This window comes from Schistocerca gregaria, chromosome 3, assembly GCF_023897955.1.
Source record: "Schistocerca gregaria isolate iqSchGreg1 chromosome 3, iqSchGreg1.2, whole genome shotgun sequence".
Classification (NCBI taxonomy): Eukaryota; Metazoa; Arthropoda; class Insecta; order Orthoptera; family Acrididae; genus Schistocerca; species Schistocerca gregaria.
Genome location: NC_064922.1, coordinates 215,381,923 through 215,401,338, shown reverse-complemented (window position 1 = coordinate 215,401,338; position 19,416 = coordinate 215,381,923). Strand labels below are relative to the sequence as shown.

At 44.3% G+C, this 19,416-nt stretch overlaps 1 protein-coding gene across 1 annotated transcript in view; it reads left to right on the top strand.

The window, feature by feature from the left end:
• Positions 1-19,416, top strand: part of LOC126354525 (uncharacterized) — a 1,077,765-nt gene that overhangs the window by 337,243 nt on the left and 721,106 nt on the right. Inside the window, exon 2 of the mRNA XM_050004252.1 lies at positions 18,741-18,845. Within this exon, the coding sequence (XP_049860209.1) occupies positions 18,773-18,845 (73 nt within the window). The 5' untranslated portion in view covers positions 18,741-18,772. The remainder of the gene's footprint in view (positions 1-18,740; positions 18,846-19,416) is intronic.

Genomic DNA, 19,416 nt, shown 5'->3' with positions numbered 1-19,416 from the left:
TTATATCATGCCAAGGGATGTCTGAGCAATCCTTTTGAAGAGCGTCATGGTTAACATTTTTTAAGTTTCTGTAGGTTACCAGGTGAGATTTTTCTTTGGTAGTATGCACTGAGTAATTTAATAATATCACGTCATGAGCAGAGAGTCCCGGAGCGGATGTCTGATTGGCGCGGATTATTTTATCTGGTCGCTTTGTTGCTATTATATCTATGAGTGTGTGGCTGTGTGACGTGTGGTGAGTTGGGTCCAGCGGTGTTAAACTCATATCATTGGAGTGGAACAGTCGCCTTAGTTTTTCGGCAGAGGGAGATTTTAACTGTAAGTCGATGTTTGTGTCGCCCATAATGATTATGTGTTCATACTGTGTCACGAGTGAGGACAGGGCAGACTGAAAGGAGGACATGGCACCGACGTTTGGAGGTTTATAGATTACTCCAATTAGCAGTTTCTGATTTGATGTATTTATTTCGAAAAACAAGAACTCTGCTTCTCCTTCGCCCTTTGCATCCGATGTGCATAGTACAGTAGGTGTCAGATCAGAGCGAACATAGGCACCCACACCACCCCCGCGTCGTGTTTCACGATCTGCCCTTAGGAGAGAGTAACCAGCGATTCGGATAGCGTCGGAAGAAATGTTTGGTTTCAACTAAGTTTCAGAGACGAGGATAATGTGGAACAGCGATTGGCAGAACAGGTCACAGAACTCGACAGACATTCTCGTACCTCACTGAATAGGTTCGGACAGAATTCCAAGTGTCAGAAAGGATACCGGTTAACACACCCCACCTTAATGTCAACTATTAGGTGTCCGGATACTTTTAATCCGATAGCGTATAGAATTGAACACAATTAATGAGAAATGAGCATGATCGACATCAGGAAAGCAGCCTTTACAAATGCTACCTGATTGTTAACGGCGCACGGCTCACACTCAAAAAATATTAGTTTCTGTAGAAATGTTAATAATGATCTTTTTTTCCCAATGCTGATTAGTAGTATTATCTCCTGTAAAATAGGGGATACTTCTCTACCACACTGCCTGTATGGTGCACATCAAGAACAGCCCTCATCATATCTCTTGTCGATATACAATCACTTCTCCAGTAAAACGTATCTTAAAAACATGCAGATAAGATAATATTTCTTCCAGCTATAAAGCTGATTTCTACAAAACTGTAATTATAATTCTATGTTATTTCGGAGAATATTCAACAGAGAACAACGCCGCTTTCTTTTACTATATATGTGCTAGTATGAAGTGGCGACTACTTTTGATTTTAGCCGAAACTTCTAAATACCAGTTTCTAAATACGATTTTCATGAAATAGTTAGAAATACCCACGACAAACAAGTGACAGACAGGAAGTAATTTCAACTGCACTTGCTTGTGCCTTTGTGCGTACCCACGATCGCTTCTGGCGCCGCCGCGGAGACCCGTATTCCGTACGCACGGCTGTCGGCTGACGTAAACATCGCAGCGCAGATATTGTTTCCCGTTCCGAGAATGCCGTCACCAGCGTGCTTGCCAGCGAGCGCCCTCACGATATTAACCCGAACTTGTCTTGCCCAGCAGCGTAGATACCACACCACTCCCGAAACTGCAGGGTCTCCGGAGGAAATCTTACACATCAGGTATTTGTGGAACGAAACTTTGCTGCCCCCTAAAATAGCTGGCGATACAGCCTGCCATGTTAGGTTAGTGATTTGCTTTAACGCTTCTCGGTAATTCTCTTCTGAGCTTTTCTGTTCGAGATAGACTTCGAAGTAGCTTTCAAATAGATTTCACAGAGCATGATAGAATTAGCTTTTCTTTATACATGACGGTTTACTTTTATCATTTACAACCACGTTCAGCTGTGCGAAAATTGCTTAAGATTTCTACAGCAGTGTATGTAAGTTGGCTGACATGTAACATTCGACCTAAAGACTATAACCTACGCTCAGTTGTAGGTTACATGCTGTAAGCTGAATTTTACAGGTCAGCCAACTTAAATGCACTGCAGTGTAAAACTTGAGTGAATTTCACACGACGTGTCACTGCCAAGTTGGGTCCGTGCAGGATATGGTGACCAATGCACAGTGCCCAGTTTCCGTCCAAAGTGCTGGGCCAGTTCGTTCGTTTGTTCACAAGGAGTTGCCGATACTTTTCCACCTTTTGGCCGGCCGGTGATGACAGAAACGAGGCGCACGCATTACGCATTACAGCCTTCCGCAATCCATATGTTTATCATGTGCCCATCATTTCCTTAGTGGTCAAATGACCCTGAGCACTATGCGACTTAAATTCTGAGGTCGTCAGTCGCCTAGACCTTAGAACTAACTGAACCTAATTAACCTAAGGACATCACACAAATCCATGACCGAGGCAGGATTCGAACCCGCGACCGTAGCGGTCGCTCGGCTCCAGACTGTAGCGCCTAGAACCTTCGGCCACTCCGGCCGGCCGTTAATGTTCGTAGTTATTGTGATATTAACGTGGAAGTAAGACACCATGCAAAATTCGAAAAAGTTTGCTATAAAAAATAGGGAAATTTATATACATTGAATTTGGCTGTGAACAATGTTGAGAAAATTTATCTGACATAGCACACTTATTGGCGATCGCGCCGAGCCATAGTGCAAGATCCATATAATTTATTATATTTCATAAACAGTTTTAGATATGGAAATGAGATTTTGGCACATGATAGCATCCAAAGAGGACTATTTCTCCGTAAGGCTAGTATGCAAAACTTCTTTATGTACAGCGTTATTCCATTTACAGGCCTTTTCGAAGGAAGAATGTAGCTTCTAAGGGCCATAGGGCGCTGGTGAAACGAGAGATATTACGGGTTTTTGAAACAACATAAACGAAGACATGCGTTTACTCTGTACCGAGGATATACTTTTTCATAAGACAATGACCTTACTTTTCCTGAGTTACTCATTTAATAAACTCACTATACCACTCTTTCAGTCCGCTTTGCTTGGCTGGGTGGTAACGTGCTTGCCTCCCACGCAAGCGATTCCCGATTGGGTTGGAGATTTTCTCCGCTCGTGGACTGGGTGTTGTGTTGTTCTCATCATCTTTTCATCCCCATCAGCGGCGCGCAAGTCACCCAATGTGGCGTCCAATGAAATAAGACTTGCACTAGGAAGCCGAACTTCCCCCAGTGGGGCCTCCCGGCCAACGATTCCGTAAGTTCATTTCCTTTTTTACCACTCTTTCAGAATTTTCCCGCAGCTGCGTTTGCACAAACTGTTCGTCACGTGAGCCTGTGTAACCATCACTGTGTTTTGGCAAAAGAAGCAAATTTTAAGATGTCAACCAGATAAATATGTAGGCTTTACTCAAAATTCTCGTCTCGTGGCACTTCTCTGAATGTTACAAATGGCTAACAAGTCAGGCGAAAATTGCTGCATTTTCGGATAATTTCTTTTTGGATACTAACAAAAGTAGAGGTGACAGATGTTCTTGTACGGACGCCGTACAAGTGTGTGGGTGGAGGGGTCCCACTTAATATCTACCAGAAGTGTCAGTGTAGGCTCAGTTTAGAACGGCACTTCCCTTTCAGCACTCGGCGTTTCGCCTACGGCGCCTGCCCACAGCCCCCACCACTACCTCTACCCATGCGTGCCCTGACGTCTGCGCTTCTACTCGCCACAGTATTCTGCACGGACTCTTAACATAGCTCGATGAAACTTGGACCAAACGTAGGACGAACAGCTGGAGTATGGTACAGAAGACTAGCTGTAACTAATTTGCACTTAGACGAACAAAAATGCCACTTCTAGTCGAAGAGGTTAAATACACTAAGGCCAGTGTGCCACATGATGATCCCCTAGAAATTACAAGTGGTTCTTAATAGTGCGTGTGGTCACCACAGGAGGCAACACATGCTCCGCATATTGTTTAATACCTATCTTACTCACTTTTTAATCCCAGAACTTCGTTAATAGTGTTCTCTTCTTATCGTAACCACTTGGTTCTCGTTCGTGTTGAACATTAGCCATCATTCCCTATAAGTTACTGTTCTTTTCCTCAGAATTTCAAACATCATGCATCATTTTACTTAGTCCGTAGTCCGACCTTTATCTGTATGTGATCTTAATGATTTTTGACTTCAAAAATGGTTCAAATGGCTCTGAGCAGTATGAGACTTGTCATATGAGGTCATCACTCTCTTAGCCCTAGAACTACTTAAACGTAACTAACCTGGGGGCAGCACACACATCCATGCCCGAGGCAGGAGTCGAATCTGTCACCGTAGCAGCAGCGCCGTTCCGGACTGAAGCGCCTAGAACCGCTCTGCCACAACGGCCGGCTGTGTCCTGACTTCCCTTATGTCTTGCTTCCATTATGAAGGGCAGCTTCAGAACTGCCTCTCGGGTGAATAATTCGTCACTAAAACGAAACTGATCGTCATTTCGCAGATCGTCAGTTTCCTTTCCCATTTTGCTGTATATAATTGGTGTGAGCAGCTAGGATTCTTGAGATGTTAAGCTGATAGTGGGGTGGTGTTCACATCTGTCTGCTCCATCGTAGTTGCGAGTTATGTGGAACACATTTCTCCAAATCCTTATGCTATTCTTCCGTTTAATACGTTGTACATATCTACTTTTGTCTAGTTGCCAATCTACGCCCCATCCCCCCCCCCCCCCCCTACATTATTATTGAGAGTCTAAAGAAATATGTCCCATGCCTTCTGCATTCTTTGATTGTGAATCATCCAGTGCCCTGTTAAGTTCTGGTTCTAGTACTGGATCCACTACTTTTTCCATATCGAGTAATGTGTCGTCTTCTGCCGCATTACCAGTCAGTTCCTCCTCTCCGTAGAATCCTTCAATGTGCCTTTTAACCTATCCGCCATTTCCTCTGCGCTTAAGTGTGAAATTCACCTTGTTCCCATTTAATTTCACAGATGAGTGTTTTGAAATTTCTATATGTCGAAGTAGGTGTTCTGATGACCATTTACTTGTCGATTTCTTCACATTTTCCCTGCAACCATTTTCTTCCAGTTGCCTGTACTTTCTATTTATTTTGTTTCTGAGTGCCTTATGTTTCAGTATGCCTGAATCTCCTGAACCTTTTTGTGCTTCCTCCTTACGTCGATCAGTGAAAGTATTTTTTACTGTTATCTAATGTGTCTTCAGCGTTACCTTCCTTGAACTTCTGACGGACTTCAGTAATTTCCCTATCTAGGGATGTTTTAGTCATAAACTGAAATGCCTATTGTCGTATTTAGGATCGCAGAACCTACAGCCACAGAGAATTTTGATTACATTACATTGTTAACCAGCACTTCAGGGTTCCACTTCTTACCACACTGATACTTCCGGGCGACCCTCTTAAACCTTAATACACCTTAATACACCTTAATACACCTTAAAAATCAGTACCTGATTCCAGAAAGTCTCCACGTGTATTCGAGATAAATTTTACCTAATCTCGCGTCACATACTTCTTCAAATTATGATTTCTGAACTGTTACTAGCTGAAATTTCGCTTCAAAACTCATGTAGTCCCTCTGTAATTCCTATTACGCCTCGCGGGATTTGTCGAGCGGTCTAGGGCGCTGCAGTCATGGACTGTGCGCCTGGTCTTGGCGGAGGTTCGGGTATGGGTGTGTGTGTTTGTCCTTAGGATAATTTCGGTTAAGTAGTGTGTAAGCTTATGGACTGGTGACCTTAGCACTTAAGTCCCATAAGATTTCACACACATTTGAAATTTTTTACGGTTCCTATTACTAAGCTCGTATTCTCCCGTACGTCTTTCTTCTATTTGTCTCCTGCTGCCTAGTTATAGGTCCCCATAACCATGGTACTATCATTTCCCATTATATACTCAATTCACTGTCATAACCCTTCTTCCTCTCTTCATATTATGATAGTAACGTCGGCATGTGTAACTGAACAATCTTTTTCCTGAATGAATTATTATGGTTGACTCTGGCTTTCTATCGACATTGAATATAACAACCCTGCCATTGAACTATTCAAAGTAAATCACTCGTTGTTATCCTTCCACTTCATAACGAATCCTACTCGAGTTAAACATTTTTCTGCTGCTGCTCATTTTACCATAGATTCGTCTGACAATAATTCCTCAACTCCTTTGTGCTTGACTTGAATGAACCACGCTATATCCAGACACAGCCTGTCACTTCTCTTCTGAGATTTTGTATCTTCCACATCACGTCCATACTTCTAGCATTATTGACACCCAAAGAATTTTACCATCTCGTTATTTATTTAGTTTTTGTCTCATGGTGATGTTCCCCTTGGTAGTCCAATTCTTATTGTTGGACTAGCCTGGTACCTTTTGCCAGTAGGGAGATCACTAGAAGACTTTTTCAGTTACAGGCCACACGTTCTGTGGATACATATTCTATGTCCTCAGTGCAGTGTATCTCACTGGCTTCTGCATGATGAAGTTGATCATTCCTGAGTTTTCCACCCAAAGGACAAGAGGTTGCCCTGTAACTGTGACCCCACTACTCCGTTTTTCTTGCCAGTGATCTTCGCAGGACGAGAGTGAATCTTGATGTTGGAAATGTTCGGTCGCCGTGGTTAATGTTTATAATACAGAATTTAGGAAACTGATGGGATCTAAATCGTGATGACGTTTTGATTGGTAGTGAAAGGCGTAAACTGATCTCGGATGATTATCCCTCTCCCCCCACCATAGGCAGCACGAAACAAATATTGTACTTGTGTTTGTTAGTGGTACTAAAATACGAGCATAAAAGGCCGGTTCAGGAGTGGTATTAAAATTGAAGTTGAAAGGATATCAATGATACGATTCGCTTGTGCATTGCTGTCCTGAGTTAAAGTGAAGAATAATTACATGCTCTGCTTAAAGGAATGGTCAAATGAGTACAGAATATGGATTGAGGGTAAATCGAAGAAAGACGAAAGTAATGAGAAGTTGCAGAAATGAGAACAGCGAGAAAATTAACATCGGGATTGACAGTCACGAAGTAGATGACATGAAGGAATTCTATTTCCTAGGCAGAAAAATAACCAAGGACAGACTGAGAGGAAGAAATCAAAAGCATTCTAGCACTGACAAAAAAGGCATTGCAGTCCAAGAGAAGTATAACAGTCTGAAACATAAGACTTAAATTGAAGAAGCAATTTCAGAGAATGTACCTTTCAAGCACAGCATTTTATTGTATTGGAACATGGGCTGTAGGAAAACAGGAGCAGATGAGAATCGAGGTATTTGAAATGTGGTGCTGCAGACGAACGTTGAAAATTAAGAGGACTGATACAGTAAGGAATGAGGAAGTTCTTCGCAGAATAGGAGAGGTGAGGAATGCATGGAAAACACTAACAGCTTGAAGTGACAGGATGTTAGGATATCTGTTAAGTCATTAGGGACTGACTTCGATGGAACTATAGAGAGCAGCAGAGGGCAAAAACTTAAGGGGAAGACAGAGATTGGAATACACCCAGCAAGTAATTTAGGATGTTGGATGCAAGTTCTACTCTGAGATTAAGAGGTTCGCACCAGAGAGAAATTCGTGATGGGCCTCCCCAAACAGGTGTAATTATTGAGTCTTTCTATGTTTTAGCTGCTGTTAGTTAAACGCAGTATATTATGGCAATTTCTTGGAGCAATTTAGATACTGATGTCGTTAGTGGACTGCTACTACACCACCATCATCATGATAATCGTCATGTCAATGGTAGTAGAATATAAGTCTCCTCTAGATTGTTTCATGCCGTAAGTCTTCACCAAAAAGCATCACGGCTTCCCCTGCAACCCATCATAAGACCTCTTGTTACATCGCTTTTTTCATGTCTGAGAAAACAGGAATGAACTTCCTTCGTTTTCCTATTAACCGTACGTCAGGGTACATTTTAAATGCAACTCCATTTCAGTGCACCCTCAATTACGTTTTCCGATAAAGTCTGTTTTTTTTTCGTAGGTATTCTGTTAACCAGGAAGAGCAAATTCGTGGAAACGTACACTCGACAGCAAAGAAAAGTGGGTCATGCCTTAATTACAACGTGTAGGCTGCACCTGAATGCATGCAACCAACGTAGCATATCTGTGTTGCACATCGTCGCAACCCTCTTCAGTAAAGGCGTTGTAACATACACAATGAGTACCACTAGAGACTACTAGAGAACACCGGTCTTTGCGACAGTCTGTCCAGATGTAAAGTAAAAACACGATAGTACAGAAGAGATCAGACAGTCCGTAACGTTTTTAAACTAAACTTCATTACAGTAAGTGATATTTCAAACGTTATGGGACAACTAATTTTGTCACATAAATCCTTGAGTACTCCTCAGATACAATTAAATATTTGAGACAGTATACACATTTATGAAGCTGAATGGCAATTCGAAACACATTCTTTGCTGTCTAAAAGATTTACTCAACACATGCTGACTGTCGTTCAACGGAGAGTGGTTTCGCATCAACTTTATACAATACTAAGGAGATAAAGAAAACGTGACTAACGGCGGCAAACACTCTACGGAAATCCCAACATTAACAGAGAGTCACAAGTAATATCATTGTTCACATTACTTATCAACAGTTACTTGTACACAAAGGTGTACTTTAAATGACATAGCCAACGTCTTCGTTCTGGATCCGGATGCAGACCCAGAACGTAAAGCCATTGTTAACCAAGAAAAGCTTTGTGCCTTATCGAGACTCGATCACTAGGCAGAAAGAGACGTCAAATATTGCACCAATATCAGTTATCAATTCTCAACTTGAACGTAAGTGACGATAATATTTGTGCGAAACCAGGAACCCTAACTTGACAATTACCTGCTTGGTACTTAACCCCGAAAGAAATTGTATATTGTTGCATTGTAAAGGAACAATGGATGCCAATGTTTAAAATTTAAATGCCATCATGTAATTCTGGTGACAAGGATGCGAACCCAGTACCTAATCGGATTGTTGAATAAGTACGTAAAATCAAAATGTAGATATCACAGTTTGTCACCAGTAGTGAGGTTGGAAACTTAAATGACGTCTGAAGTTGTAGTGCCCGACCGGGATTCGAACCCAGCGCCTACCGCCGTCGTTGTCTAATCAGGAAGAAATGAGAAATGTCCAGTGTTGGTCCACCATTAGCGAGATGTGCGCACGTTTAACTAGAAATAAGGTGACGATAACGTCTATGCTGACTGAGAGTCGAACGCCGCACACCGGGTTATGACGACACGTTAATAATCAAATTCTTATTCAGTAGTAGCTAGGAGTAGCATGTTTAGTTGCAAACCTTACGGCCTTTCTCATCTCTAGTAACGTGTCGCCTAATATCTGCGATATCATTGTATTAATGTACAAGTGGATTGACTGTCGTAAAGAGCAATGTTCTCTATCAGTCGTGTACCATTGAGATGTAAATGAAGTGCCTCAGGAGAAAGTAATTTCCGTCCTGCAGCACGTATTGTTTCAGAGACACTGAGTACGTGTTATAAGTGCACTAAACGTGTATTATATACACACCTGGAAATTGAAATAAGAACACCGTGAATTCCTTGTCCCAGGATGGGGAAACTTTATTGACATATTCCTGGGGTCAGATACATCACATGATCACACTGACAGAACCACAGGCACATAGACACAGGCAACAGAGCATGCACAATGTCGGCACTAGTACAGTGTATATCCACTTTTCGCAGCAATGCAGGCTGCTATTCTCCCATGGAGACGATCGGAGAGATGCTGGATGTAGTCCTGTGGAACGGCTGGCGATGCCATTTCCACCTGGCGCCTCAGTTGGACCAGCGTTCGTGCTGGACGTGCAGACCGCGTGAGACGACGCTTCATCCAGTCCCAAACATGCTCAATGGGGGACAGATCCGGAGATCTTGCTGGCCAGGGTAGTTGACTTACACCTTCTAGAGCACGTTGAGTGGCACGGGATACATGCGGACGTGCATTGTCCTGTTGGAACAGCAAGTTCCCTTGCCGGTCTAGGAATGGTAGAACGATGGGTTCGATGACGGTATGGATGTACCGTGCACTATTCAGTGTCCCCTCGACGATCACCAGAGGTGTACGACCAGTGTAGGAGATCGCTCCCCACACCATGATGCCTGGTGTTGGCCCTGTGTGCCTCGGTCGTATGCAGTCCTGATTGTGGCGCTCACCTGCACGGCGCCAAACACGCATACGACCATCATTGGCACCAAGGCAGAAGCGACTCTCATTGCTGAAGACGACACGTCTCCATTCGTCCCTCCATTCACGCCTGTCGCGACACCACTGGAGGCGGGCTGCACGATGTTGGGCCGTGAGCGGAAGACGGCCTAACGGTGTGCGGGACCGTAGCCCAGCTTCATGGAGACGGTTGCGAATGGTCCTCACCGATACCCCAGGAGCAACAGTGTCCCTAATTTGCTGGGAAGTGGCGGTGCGGTCCCCTACGGCACTGCGTAGGATCCTACGGTCTTGGCGTGCATCCGTGCGTCGCTGCGGTCCGGTCCCAGGTCGACGGGCACTTGCACCTTCCGCCGACGAATGGCGACAACTTCGATGTACTGTGGAGACCTCACGCCCCACGTGTTGAGCAATTCGACGGTACGTCCACCCGGCCTCCCGCATGCCCACTATACGCCCTCGCTCAAAGTCCGTCAACTGCACATACGGTTCACGTCCACGCTGTCGCGGCATGCTACCAGTGTTAAAGACTGCGATGGAGCTCCGTATGCCACGGCAAACTGGCTGACACTGTCGGCGGCGGTGCACAAATGGTGCGCAGCTAGCGCCATTCGACGGCCAACACCGCGGTTCCTGGTGTGTCCGCTGTGCCGTGCGTGTGATCATTGCTTGTACAACCCTCTCGCAGTGTCCGGAGCAAGTATGGTGGGTCTGACACACCGGTGTCAATGTGTTCTTTTTTCCATTTCCAGTAGTGTACTAATTATATACTGTTATTTGGAGAAGCTGCCGCCAAACCTGTTTACTTTTACGTTACGCTTAGTTGTCGTGGTTGAATAGACGTTTTCTTACGGCCACATCTAAAGCAGAGCGCTTACAAGAAAGAATAGTTTACTGCGTCATGCTGTTGCTTGCTAGGTGAAATATTTTATGGTAGCTATGTTTAAAATTACTGTTTTTTTACCGTATTGTAAAATATTTGAATGAATCGTCAACTGTAGGTGTGCCTGCACATGTTGTAGCATAATAAGTGTAGCTGTGTTAATTTATACTAGACGTGGGTAGTTTATGTGTAACTTTTGATCCTTCAAGAGACGATCGTGGCCTTGCGGCCCGGATCTGTACTAGCCGCGGCTCGCGAGCTACGGTCCAGCCAGGATGGCCGAGGCGAGAGGGAAGTGAGCGAGCTGGCAGTGGCGTTGGTGGGCCAACAGCCCGGGACGAGCTAGCACGGCTGCGCCCCATGCCTCTGCCTCTGCCGCTCCGTTTAACCGAGCGAGGTGGCGCAGTGGTTAGCACACTGGACTCGCATTCGGGAGGACGACGGTTCAATCCCGTCTCCGGCCATCCTGATTTAGGTTCTCCGTGATTTACCTAAATCGCTTCAGGCAAATGCCGGGATGGTTCCTTTGAAAGGGCACGGCCGATTTCCTTCCCCATCCTTCCCTCACCCGAGCTTGTGCTCCGTCTCTAATGACCTCGTTGTCGACGAGACGTTAAACACTAATCTCCTCCTCTCCTCCTCCTCCTCCTCCGCTCCGTTGGACCGTAAATATGTTTACCTCTCCTCCTGGTATCAGTATAAGAGCGTCAAGCAGAAATACACATCAGACTGTCTGCCGTAATGGCTCACTGGGAGAGGTCTATTCCAGATAGAGTCGTCGCTCTCATTGATGAAGGAGGATGTTTCATCAGAGAAGTTGGCAGACGGTATGGCGTACCACATACCACAGCAACGAGATGGTGGAAGATCTGCCTTGAAAGAGGCACCACCAACAGCGCTCCTGGCCCCGGTAGAGAGTGAGCTCACAGCAGGCAGACAGGGACCTAGTGTCTAGGAGCAGAGAATATCCCTGTCTGAACGCGAATCAGTTGCGGCGGAAGACCAACTTCCCTGGCTCCAGTGACACGATTCGACGAAGGCTGAGGGACGTTGGACTACATGAACGACGATCCGCCGTGAGCTCAGCGAAGACAACGTTTTATCCCGGCTAGCATTTGCGGAGCTCCATCTCAGGGCGTCTTGGGACAACGTCATTTTCACTGATGAGAAGGTGTTTTCCACCAGTAACGACGGTCCTCGAATCGTTTACAGGCCGCAAGGGACTTGCCATCGACGGGAATATGTAACGACGACGAGAAGTAGTGGCCGGCTATCTGTTACCTGCTGGGGTTGGATTCCTACAAGAGGGGCGGGAATTCTTCACAGGTTAGAAGGAACTCTGGACAGCGGGCAGTATGCCCACATATTGGAAAATGTGGTGCTTCCGTCAATGCGAATGGTGTACGCAGAAGGGGACGTCACATTTTAAGAGGACCATTCTCCCATTCACAAGGCTGCATTTGTTCAGCAGCGGCTGTCCACGATTGGCGTCAACGTCATGGACTCGCCGCCACCGGCGGCTGATATAAACCCCATGGAAGACATGTGGGCCGAGGTCGCCAGGACATTAACAGAGAACTGTCCAGGAAAACAACAAACTACTGCGGACGCTCTTTGGGACTGCGTCCTGGAAGCCTGGGTGGAAGTTGCTTCTTCGGGCTGTTACGCCCAACGCATTATACATTCTGGATGTATGTGATGTCCTTAGGTTAGTTAGGTTTAAGTAGTTCCTAGTTCTAGGGGACTTATGACATCAGAAGTTGAGTCGCATAGTGATCAGAGCCATGTGAACCAATATCTCCTCTATTCTCTCTCTCACACACTTTCTCTCTCTCTCTCTAACATTATCGCCGTAAGTGCCCTTCTATTCCATTCCCTCAAAACTTTGTAAACAAATCTAGCGGTTTCCACTGAGGCTACATTTTCCCTTTTAATTGCTGCTGTCTTTCTATCTTTCTTCTCAACATCCACGAAACCGTATTCTTTGATCTCCCTTTCCCTATAACCCATTTTTCATTCTGAAAACAGTCTTCCCTTATCTCTCAGTCCTAAGATAAAACGAACTGTGGCAAACATCTAAGTAAGCAATACTTTGCAAGCATTTCATGCGTATATTTTGCACTTCAGCATTTCTCTCCATTCCCATATCTCGCCCTCCTTCCTGTTACCCGTCCCTTGACATCTGCATCTAAATCTAAAGGAATACTCTGCAATTCATAGTTATGTGCTTGGCCGGGGGTTCTGTGATGTGGTGGATTGATCTTGTATTGATGTGTAAAACGTGTAGGTTGACATCTCACGTCAGGCGTAATTTCTAACACACACAAGTAACTCTCCTTCACCCCTAGTAAGCCCCAGTGCAGAACGCCAGTAAGCTCCTTAGTTCAATATCCACAGTATAGATAACATCCCTTCGCTGCCGACTGGGGCAGAGCGGCATTCGTTTCAGCCGTGAGAGATGGAGAAATCCCGAAAGGCAGAGACTGTCACCAGCAAGCCGCCGTAAACTAGAAACTGTATTTCATTTAATGAATCAATGCCCATGTAAGTTCACAAGGCTCTTAATGTATTTGAAACAGACGTTGGAAATTGTGGTGCTGGACTGAGATTCGAATTCGATTTCACTGTGTTCCCCAAGATTGCAAACTCTTCTAGGCCTTCTCGAAAGGCACCTATCTGGTTTCGAATCCTGATCAGCACAAAACAATCATAATTTCATTTCAAGCCCTAGCGTGTGCACTCCGAACTACTGGTGCATTGTCAGCTGTAACGTGTTCGCTTCAACTCACAGCACATGATGAGCTTTTTATCGCAACATTACAAGATCAAACGTTTCCTTACATCTTTTCAAGTTCAAACATTGCTCTCGATCCTTCTGGCGGAAAAGTATTTGGGTTTGACGTTGTGTTCGTTGTGATCACCAACGACGATATGTTGTGAATTCAACTTCTAGCCAGCAGAGTATTTTCCATCACATCACATCACATGAAGTACAAACATGTCACTCCTAGATATTATTGGAAAATAATTAAACAGTTAAAGTGTCTTCATGACCTCGCGTGCTGGGTTTCAATTCCATTCAGCACAGAACTTTTCGGCGCCTGATGTCTAGCTATACGTGCGCACATCTCGCTTCTGGTGAACCAACAATAGCGATTTATCGTCTGTTCCTGCCTAGAAAACGACGTCGCTAGATGCTGGGTTCAGATCCATGAGGCCAAAACAATCCTATCGTCATTTAAGTTTCCAAAATCTCGCAATTGCTGAAAACATTTCACATTTAACTTCTGATTTGACGTACTTCCTTAACAATCCGATTAGGTGCTGGGTTCGTATCCCTGTCACAAGCTTTACAGAATGGCATTTCAATTTTAAACATGAGCGTACTATGTTGCTTGTAGAGGTATCGTTAGTTTTGTCCCTTAAAACAGTTCCGCAAGCTCGCTGTATTTGTTTGGACATGCAAGCAGGAGACCTGTATGTCTATAATCGTGGAGTGCGGGTAGCTAATCTGCTTTAAGTAAGTCCTTTGACGGCATTACCGTGCATACATTAACGAACATGTAAAATAGTCTACAATGAAGTTATGAAGTAATTTATAGCAAATTTTACTAAAATTCGAGAGCATGGATAGGACGACTGATACAGTAACAAACTCGCATTACACCCTTTCACCAACAAGCGAGAAGAGCACGCAGCAAGTACTTTCTGCATCTTCATAGATGTTTCTAACAAATTCACTTGTGATCGGTAGCTGAATGGTTTTAATTTTTTTATTTACTAAACTATTTGGTTTACTGTATAGTGTTATTGCAGTATTATAGCTCTAACGATCTGCAGAGCCCTCCTAGTGTTTACTACGCCAAACGTGGTCTTAACAACTAATATTTAATATACAAAACTCTAGGTTTCGGGCCTGAATATAAGTGGTTCAGTTACGTATGGATAGCTAAGCTTGATTCCTTTTCCTGGCTTCGATACTTATTATTATCCCAGTGAGTCACTGCCGCGCCATATGTTCCCTCCATTACTAATACCTGCGTGGGAAATAGCATCACACGTGGTGCAGTCATAATCCGCAGTGCTGCTAAAGACAGTCAGTTGCAATGTCTAAATAAAATACAATAATTAGAAAGTAAAATTCTTTCCAAAATAAAAGGATCCTCACACCTTCTTGTGGTCTGTCCAGGGTGACATCTGTTCTCCCATTCGACCATTGTGGGTTCAATGGTGAAGAATAACGTAATCCGTCGGATTACTACAGCCGGTATTAGCTGGAGCAGGTAGCTGGACGCCGCTGCCTGGCCAGCTGGGCAAGTCCGCCGGTCTCTGTCACTGAATGGATTACTGACCCCTCCGCTCCTTGTAGGCAGTCGGACGTGCCTATTCGTTGGGTTCTTGCGACGAGTAGTTTTTCTCACTGGCCGTCCTATCACACACACCTAATAGTATCATCGCTTTGTTACCGGAGTCTTGGAACGTTGACGTAATGTGTGGGGTGGTTAGCACGTCGGCTTTGACGTACGCCACGTGACTTTGAAACGGCAAGTGGAGCACTATGCTCCGAAATTCCCTGGTGTCCAGTCCACATTGCAATTCTACACATCACAAACAAGTGGTTACCAGCTATTTTTCGTTTTAAGGTGACTATGTGAATCACTGACAATATTTATTATTACTGAACCTCCACGACGGTACAAGTTGATTCCAAATGCCCTGAGACGCACCTGCAGAGGAGCAAACAGACATACTTTCTGGTGTGGAAGTCTAGTTTGACCTCATTACATACTGATTTGTGCATCTGAGGGTAGTCTTTCTTTTCTGTCCTCCCTTTTGCCCTATCTTAAAGGTATATGACAACAGAATCTCTGATTTGAATGTTCTGTTTATAATGTTGCATCATGCCATGTTGGTTGATACAGGTTATTGTAGATGCACACTGAAGTCACCAAGAAGAGGTAACTATCTTTAGTATCCTCGGTGTCCTTGTACATTTGTATATAAATTTCGATTTTCCTCCCCTACGTTAGGTAGAAGGTACAGTACTGTGAATCATTTATGCTGTGTTGATACTACATAAAGTAGCACTGTAACCGGCTAGTGAGCGTTATGTAGGAACTAATTCGCTTATTTTAGGCGGTTGATGGCTCGACATGTAGGTAAATGAATGCATCCCCTGAATAACAATAGATGGAGTGTAGGCTAACATTTCCACAAAAGCTATAAGAAGGCGACGAGAATAAGTGAAAATTCAAGCTCATTTGTTTGATCTCTGATATTCAACGAAGTGAAGGAAAAGACGAAAAGTAACATCTCAACAACTTATGGAATTGTCATCCCCATTCAAAGTTTCTTTTTCGTGTGAAATGTGCTCTTGTATAGCTATCGGATAGCTATCGGATACTCCGCCGAGGGAGTACTGAATGCAACAAACACGTGTCTCCAGGAAAGTGTGGCCCGTTTAGTTGAAATCCACTGGCCAGGTAGACAACTTAGTCAAGCCACCGCAATGCAACGCTTCTCAGAAGCCTCTGGAACGGCACAATCCTTTTGCCTCTCCAAAATCGAATACATGTCTGTTCTTCTACGTTGCTGCTCCCAGCCATTCGAGACCTCTGTCTGGCCGTAGACGTCTGTTACGTGCTCCACAAAGCACTGTTTGAAACAGCGCAGCGTGTTTTGTTGTACATATGGCCGCACTTCCACACAATACAGTCAACGCCAGACGTCAGTGCAATTTTATGAATGTCGAAATATCATTGGTTTTGCATCTTACCCACTTATTCTACATGGTACCGCTATTCTAAACTGTGGACGTCTGTGAATACGGAAAGACAATTGACTTTTTTTCAGCTCCTTTTCCATCTGCAGAGAACATTTTACTTGCATCTCCCTAGCCAGATAGTTGGGCTGGCTCTGGTTGGTTTAGACCCCTGAGTATTTTCTTCCTGCAGACTGACTGTCTTCGTGGATTAATGTTTAACATCGCACTGAAGTTGAGATCATTCCGTACAAAAGATCATTGAGGAAGACTATCGGATGTGATTTTGCCAAGGAACCATTCAGTCATGTGAGGTATTCGATTTAGGAAAAGCACAAAATATCTTAATTATGGCCGTACTTATATTTAAAGTCAATTCCTTTAGAATGCGAGTTTAGTCATCTAACGGTTGACTTCGCATAAATATCTACTTAAAGTGGTATAGCTGTTTGTAGAAAGTGTGACGGATCTAAAGCAGACACCGGCAAGAGGTGTTCAAAGAGGAATAAAGAATTTGACTTCAACAACAACCTAACAGTGTCTGCTGCTCTCCGAGACCATGAAAAATTAGAGACCTAATTCCTCTGAGGCCACATCTTTTTGATTTTCAGCATAGAAAATTCGATATCGGAGAGCAGGCATTGATGGTTCCCTTGAATAGCTTGGATTGCACAACGCTGAGATAGTTGACTCACACCAGTTTCTCCAACAAATTAGGATAACCAAGATAACTTACGCCAGGATACCTAGACAGTATTTTGAGCCGCACTGCAAATGAATTCGTGTCTAGGATCATCATATATATACCTGTCAGCGGCTGTGCACCGAATGGAAATGATCAACAGGTTAGCAACTTTTGGGTTGCTTCTTTCGTTTTCTCCGTCTGTGTGGTTCACAGTTCGTTTTACGCATTTTGTATGTCTCTCCAATTTTAAGTTACAGAATTCTTTCAGCGTATGAATTCAACCGAGACCATGTGACTTAGGAAAAAGGGCCTGACATCTAAGCAGTTCTACTCCTCAAAGCAAGCAACCAGCCAACAGCATACTTTCCACCAAGAAAGGCCTAGGATGTAAATGACTGCTTACACTCCTGCAGGTACTATTCGGTGGCAGCGGCGCCTACTTCGTCTCCAGAATACTCCGACTGGCTGAACGTACGAAAAGTACCTTTAGTTTACCTGATGAAGCCAGTGGCAAATGTCTCCCAGTCTTCTCATAGGTGTTTTAGAGATTGTCAGCTCACAGTTGCCAAGTTCAACAGATCGGACAGGTAGCAATTTCGAAGGAGAAGTCAGCTTGGCGAATGGTAGCAGGGCATTAAAAGTTCGGTCATGTAGCTTTTGTACTGCAACATAATTCTTGTGAGGACTCGAAACAAGAAGTATATATTACTGTTCGTCTGACATAATGACGTTACACTTTGTAGACGATGATCAAATGGCTTTCAGGTTCACATCTTTTCGTAATATCAGTAGTCTGATAGGTATAATAATAAAACTTTTACTTCGTCTTGTCGAGCTTTTCTGCCAAAACTACGTTATTTATTCTCCTCGATGAACTCATTGGTAAGTTCACGATAAGGTTACGTCTGGCTTTGCTCTGGTATTCGCAATATCGGCTTTCTCCCCGTTTGTCATTCTGATTGTGATACGGTGTGTTGGCCTTGCTTGCTTTGGTTGGGTGCTCGCTGGAGAGGAATCTGAGAATATTTTACATTTCTCCTTTGGAACTGGAATGTATGTGAAATTATTTATGGCGCAGCATCTTGTTGAATGGTGACAACATGGTACAGCATTTTGCAGTTGCTATTGGTAGGGCTGAGTACATTTTCACAGCTGTTATTAATGCATTTCTGCTGCGTGGTGATCGATTGTCGGCATGTTATTGAGGGTTGCGTGATAAGCTACAGTGGCGGCTGACGTACCCGTGGTGCACGGTGAGAGCTGAGTGGTGCTGGCTTTGTCTTTGCAGGGTGCAGCCCGCGGCACCATGCGCCTGCCGCCATGAGGTCTGGAGCGCCCGCGCCTCTCCTCGCCATGGCCTTCAACATTGTCCTCTGCAACCTCACCACCACAGGTACGTCTCATCCACATCACCGGTAAATGTGATTAAGACAGTAGAGCCACGATCACCAGGTCCGTTCATGCCATTCAGATATAAATTTTAGTTTCTATACCAAAATCGCTTTGGGTAATTATTGGGATGCTTCTTTTCAAAAAGACACAGACGATTTCGGTTCGCAAAATTGTACTTTATAAACAGGTGAACCTGCTTTAAAAATACGTTAGCGATAACACATTGAAACGCAATTATCCAATCTTTTTCTGCTACAACGGGATAAAAGCCATCCAGATATGTATTCCGCGCATGACCAATATATGCTGAATGCCCATTGCCTAATATCGTGTAGGGTCCCCATTAGCACCCAGAAACGCCGCAACACGACGTGTCACGGACTCGATTAATGTCTGAATTAGTGCTGGAGGGAACACTGACACCACGACTCCAGCAGAGCTGTCCATGAATCCGTATGAGTAGGAGTGGGTGGAGATCTCTCCTGAGCAGCACGTGGCAAGGCATCCCAGCTTTGCTCAATAATATTGATGTCTGAGGATTTGGTGGCCAGCAGAAGTGTTCAAACTCAGAC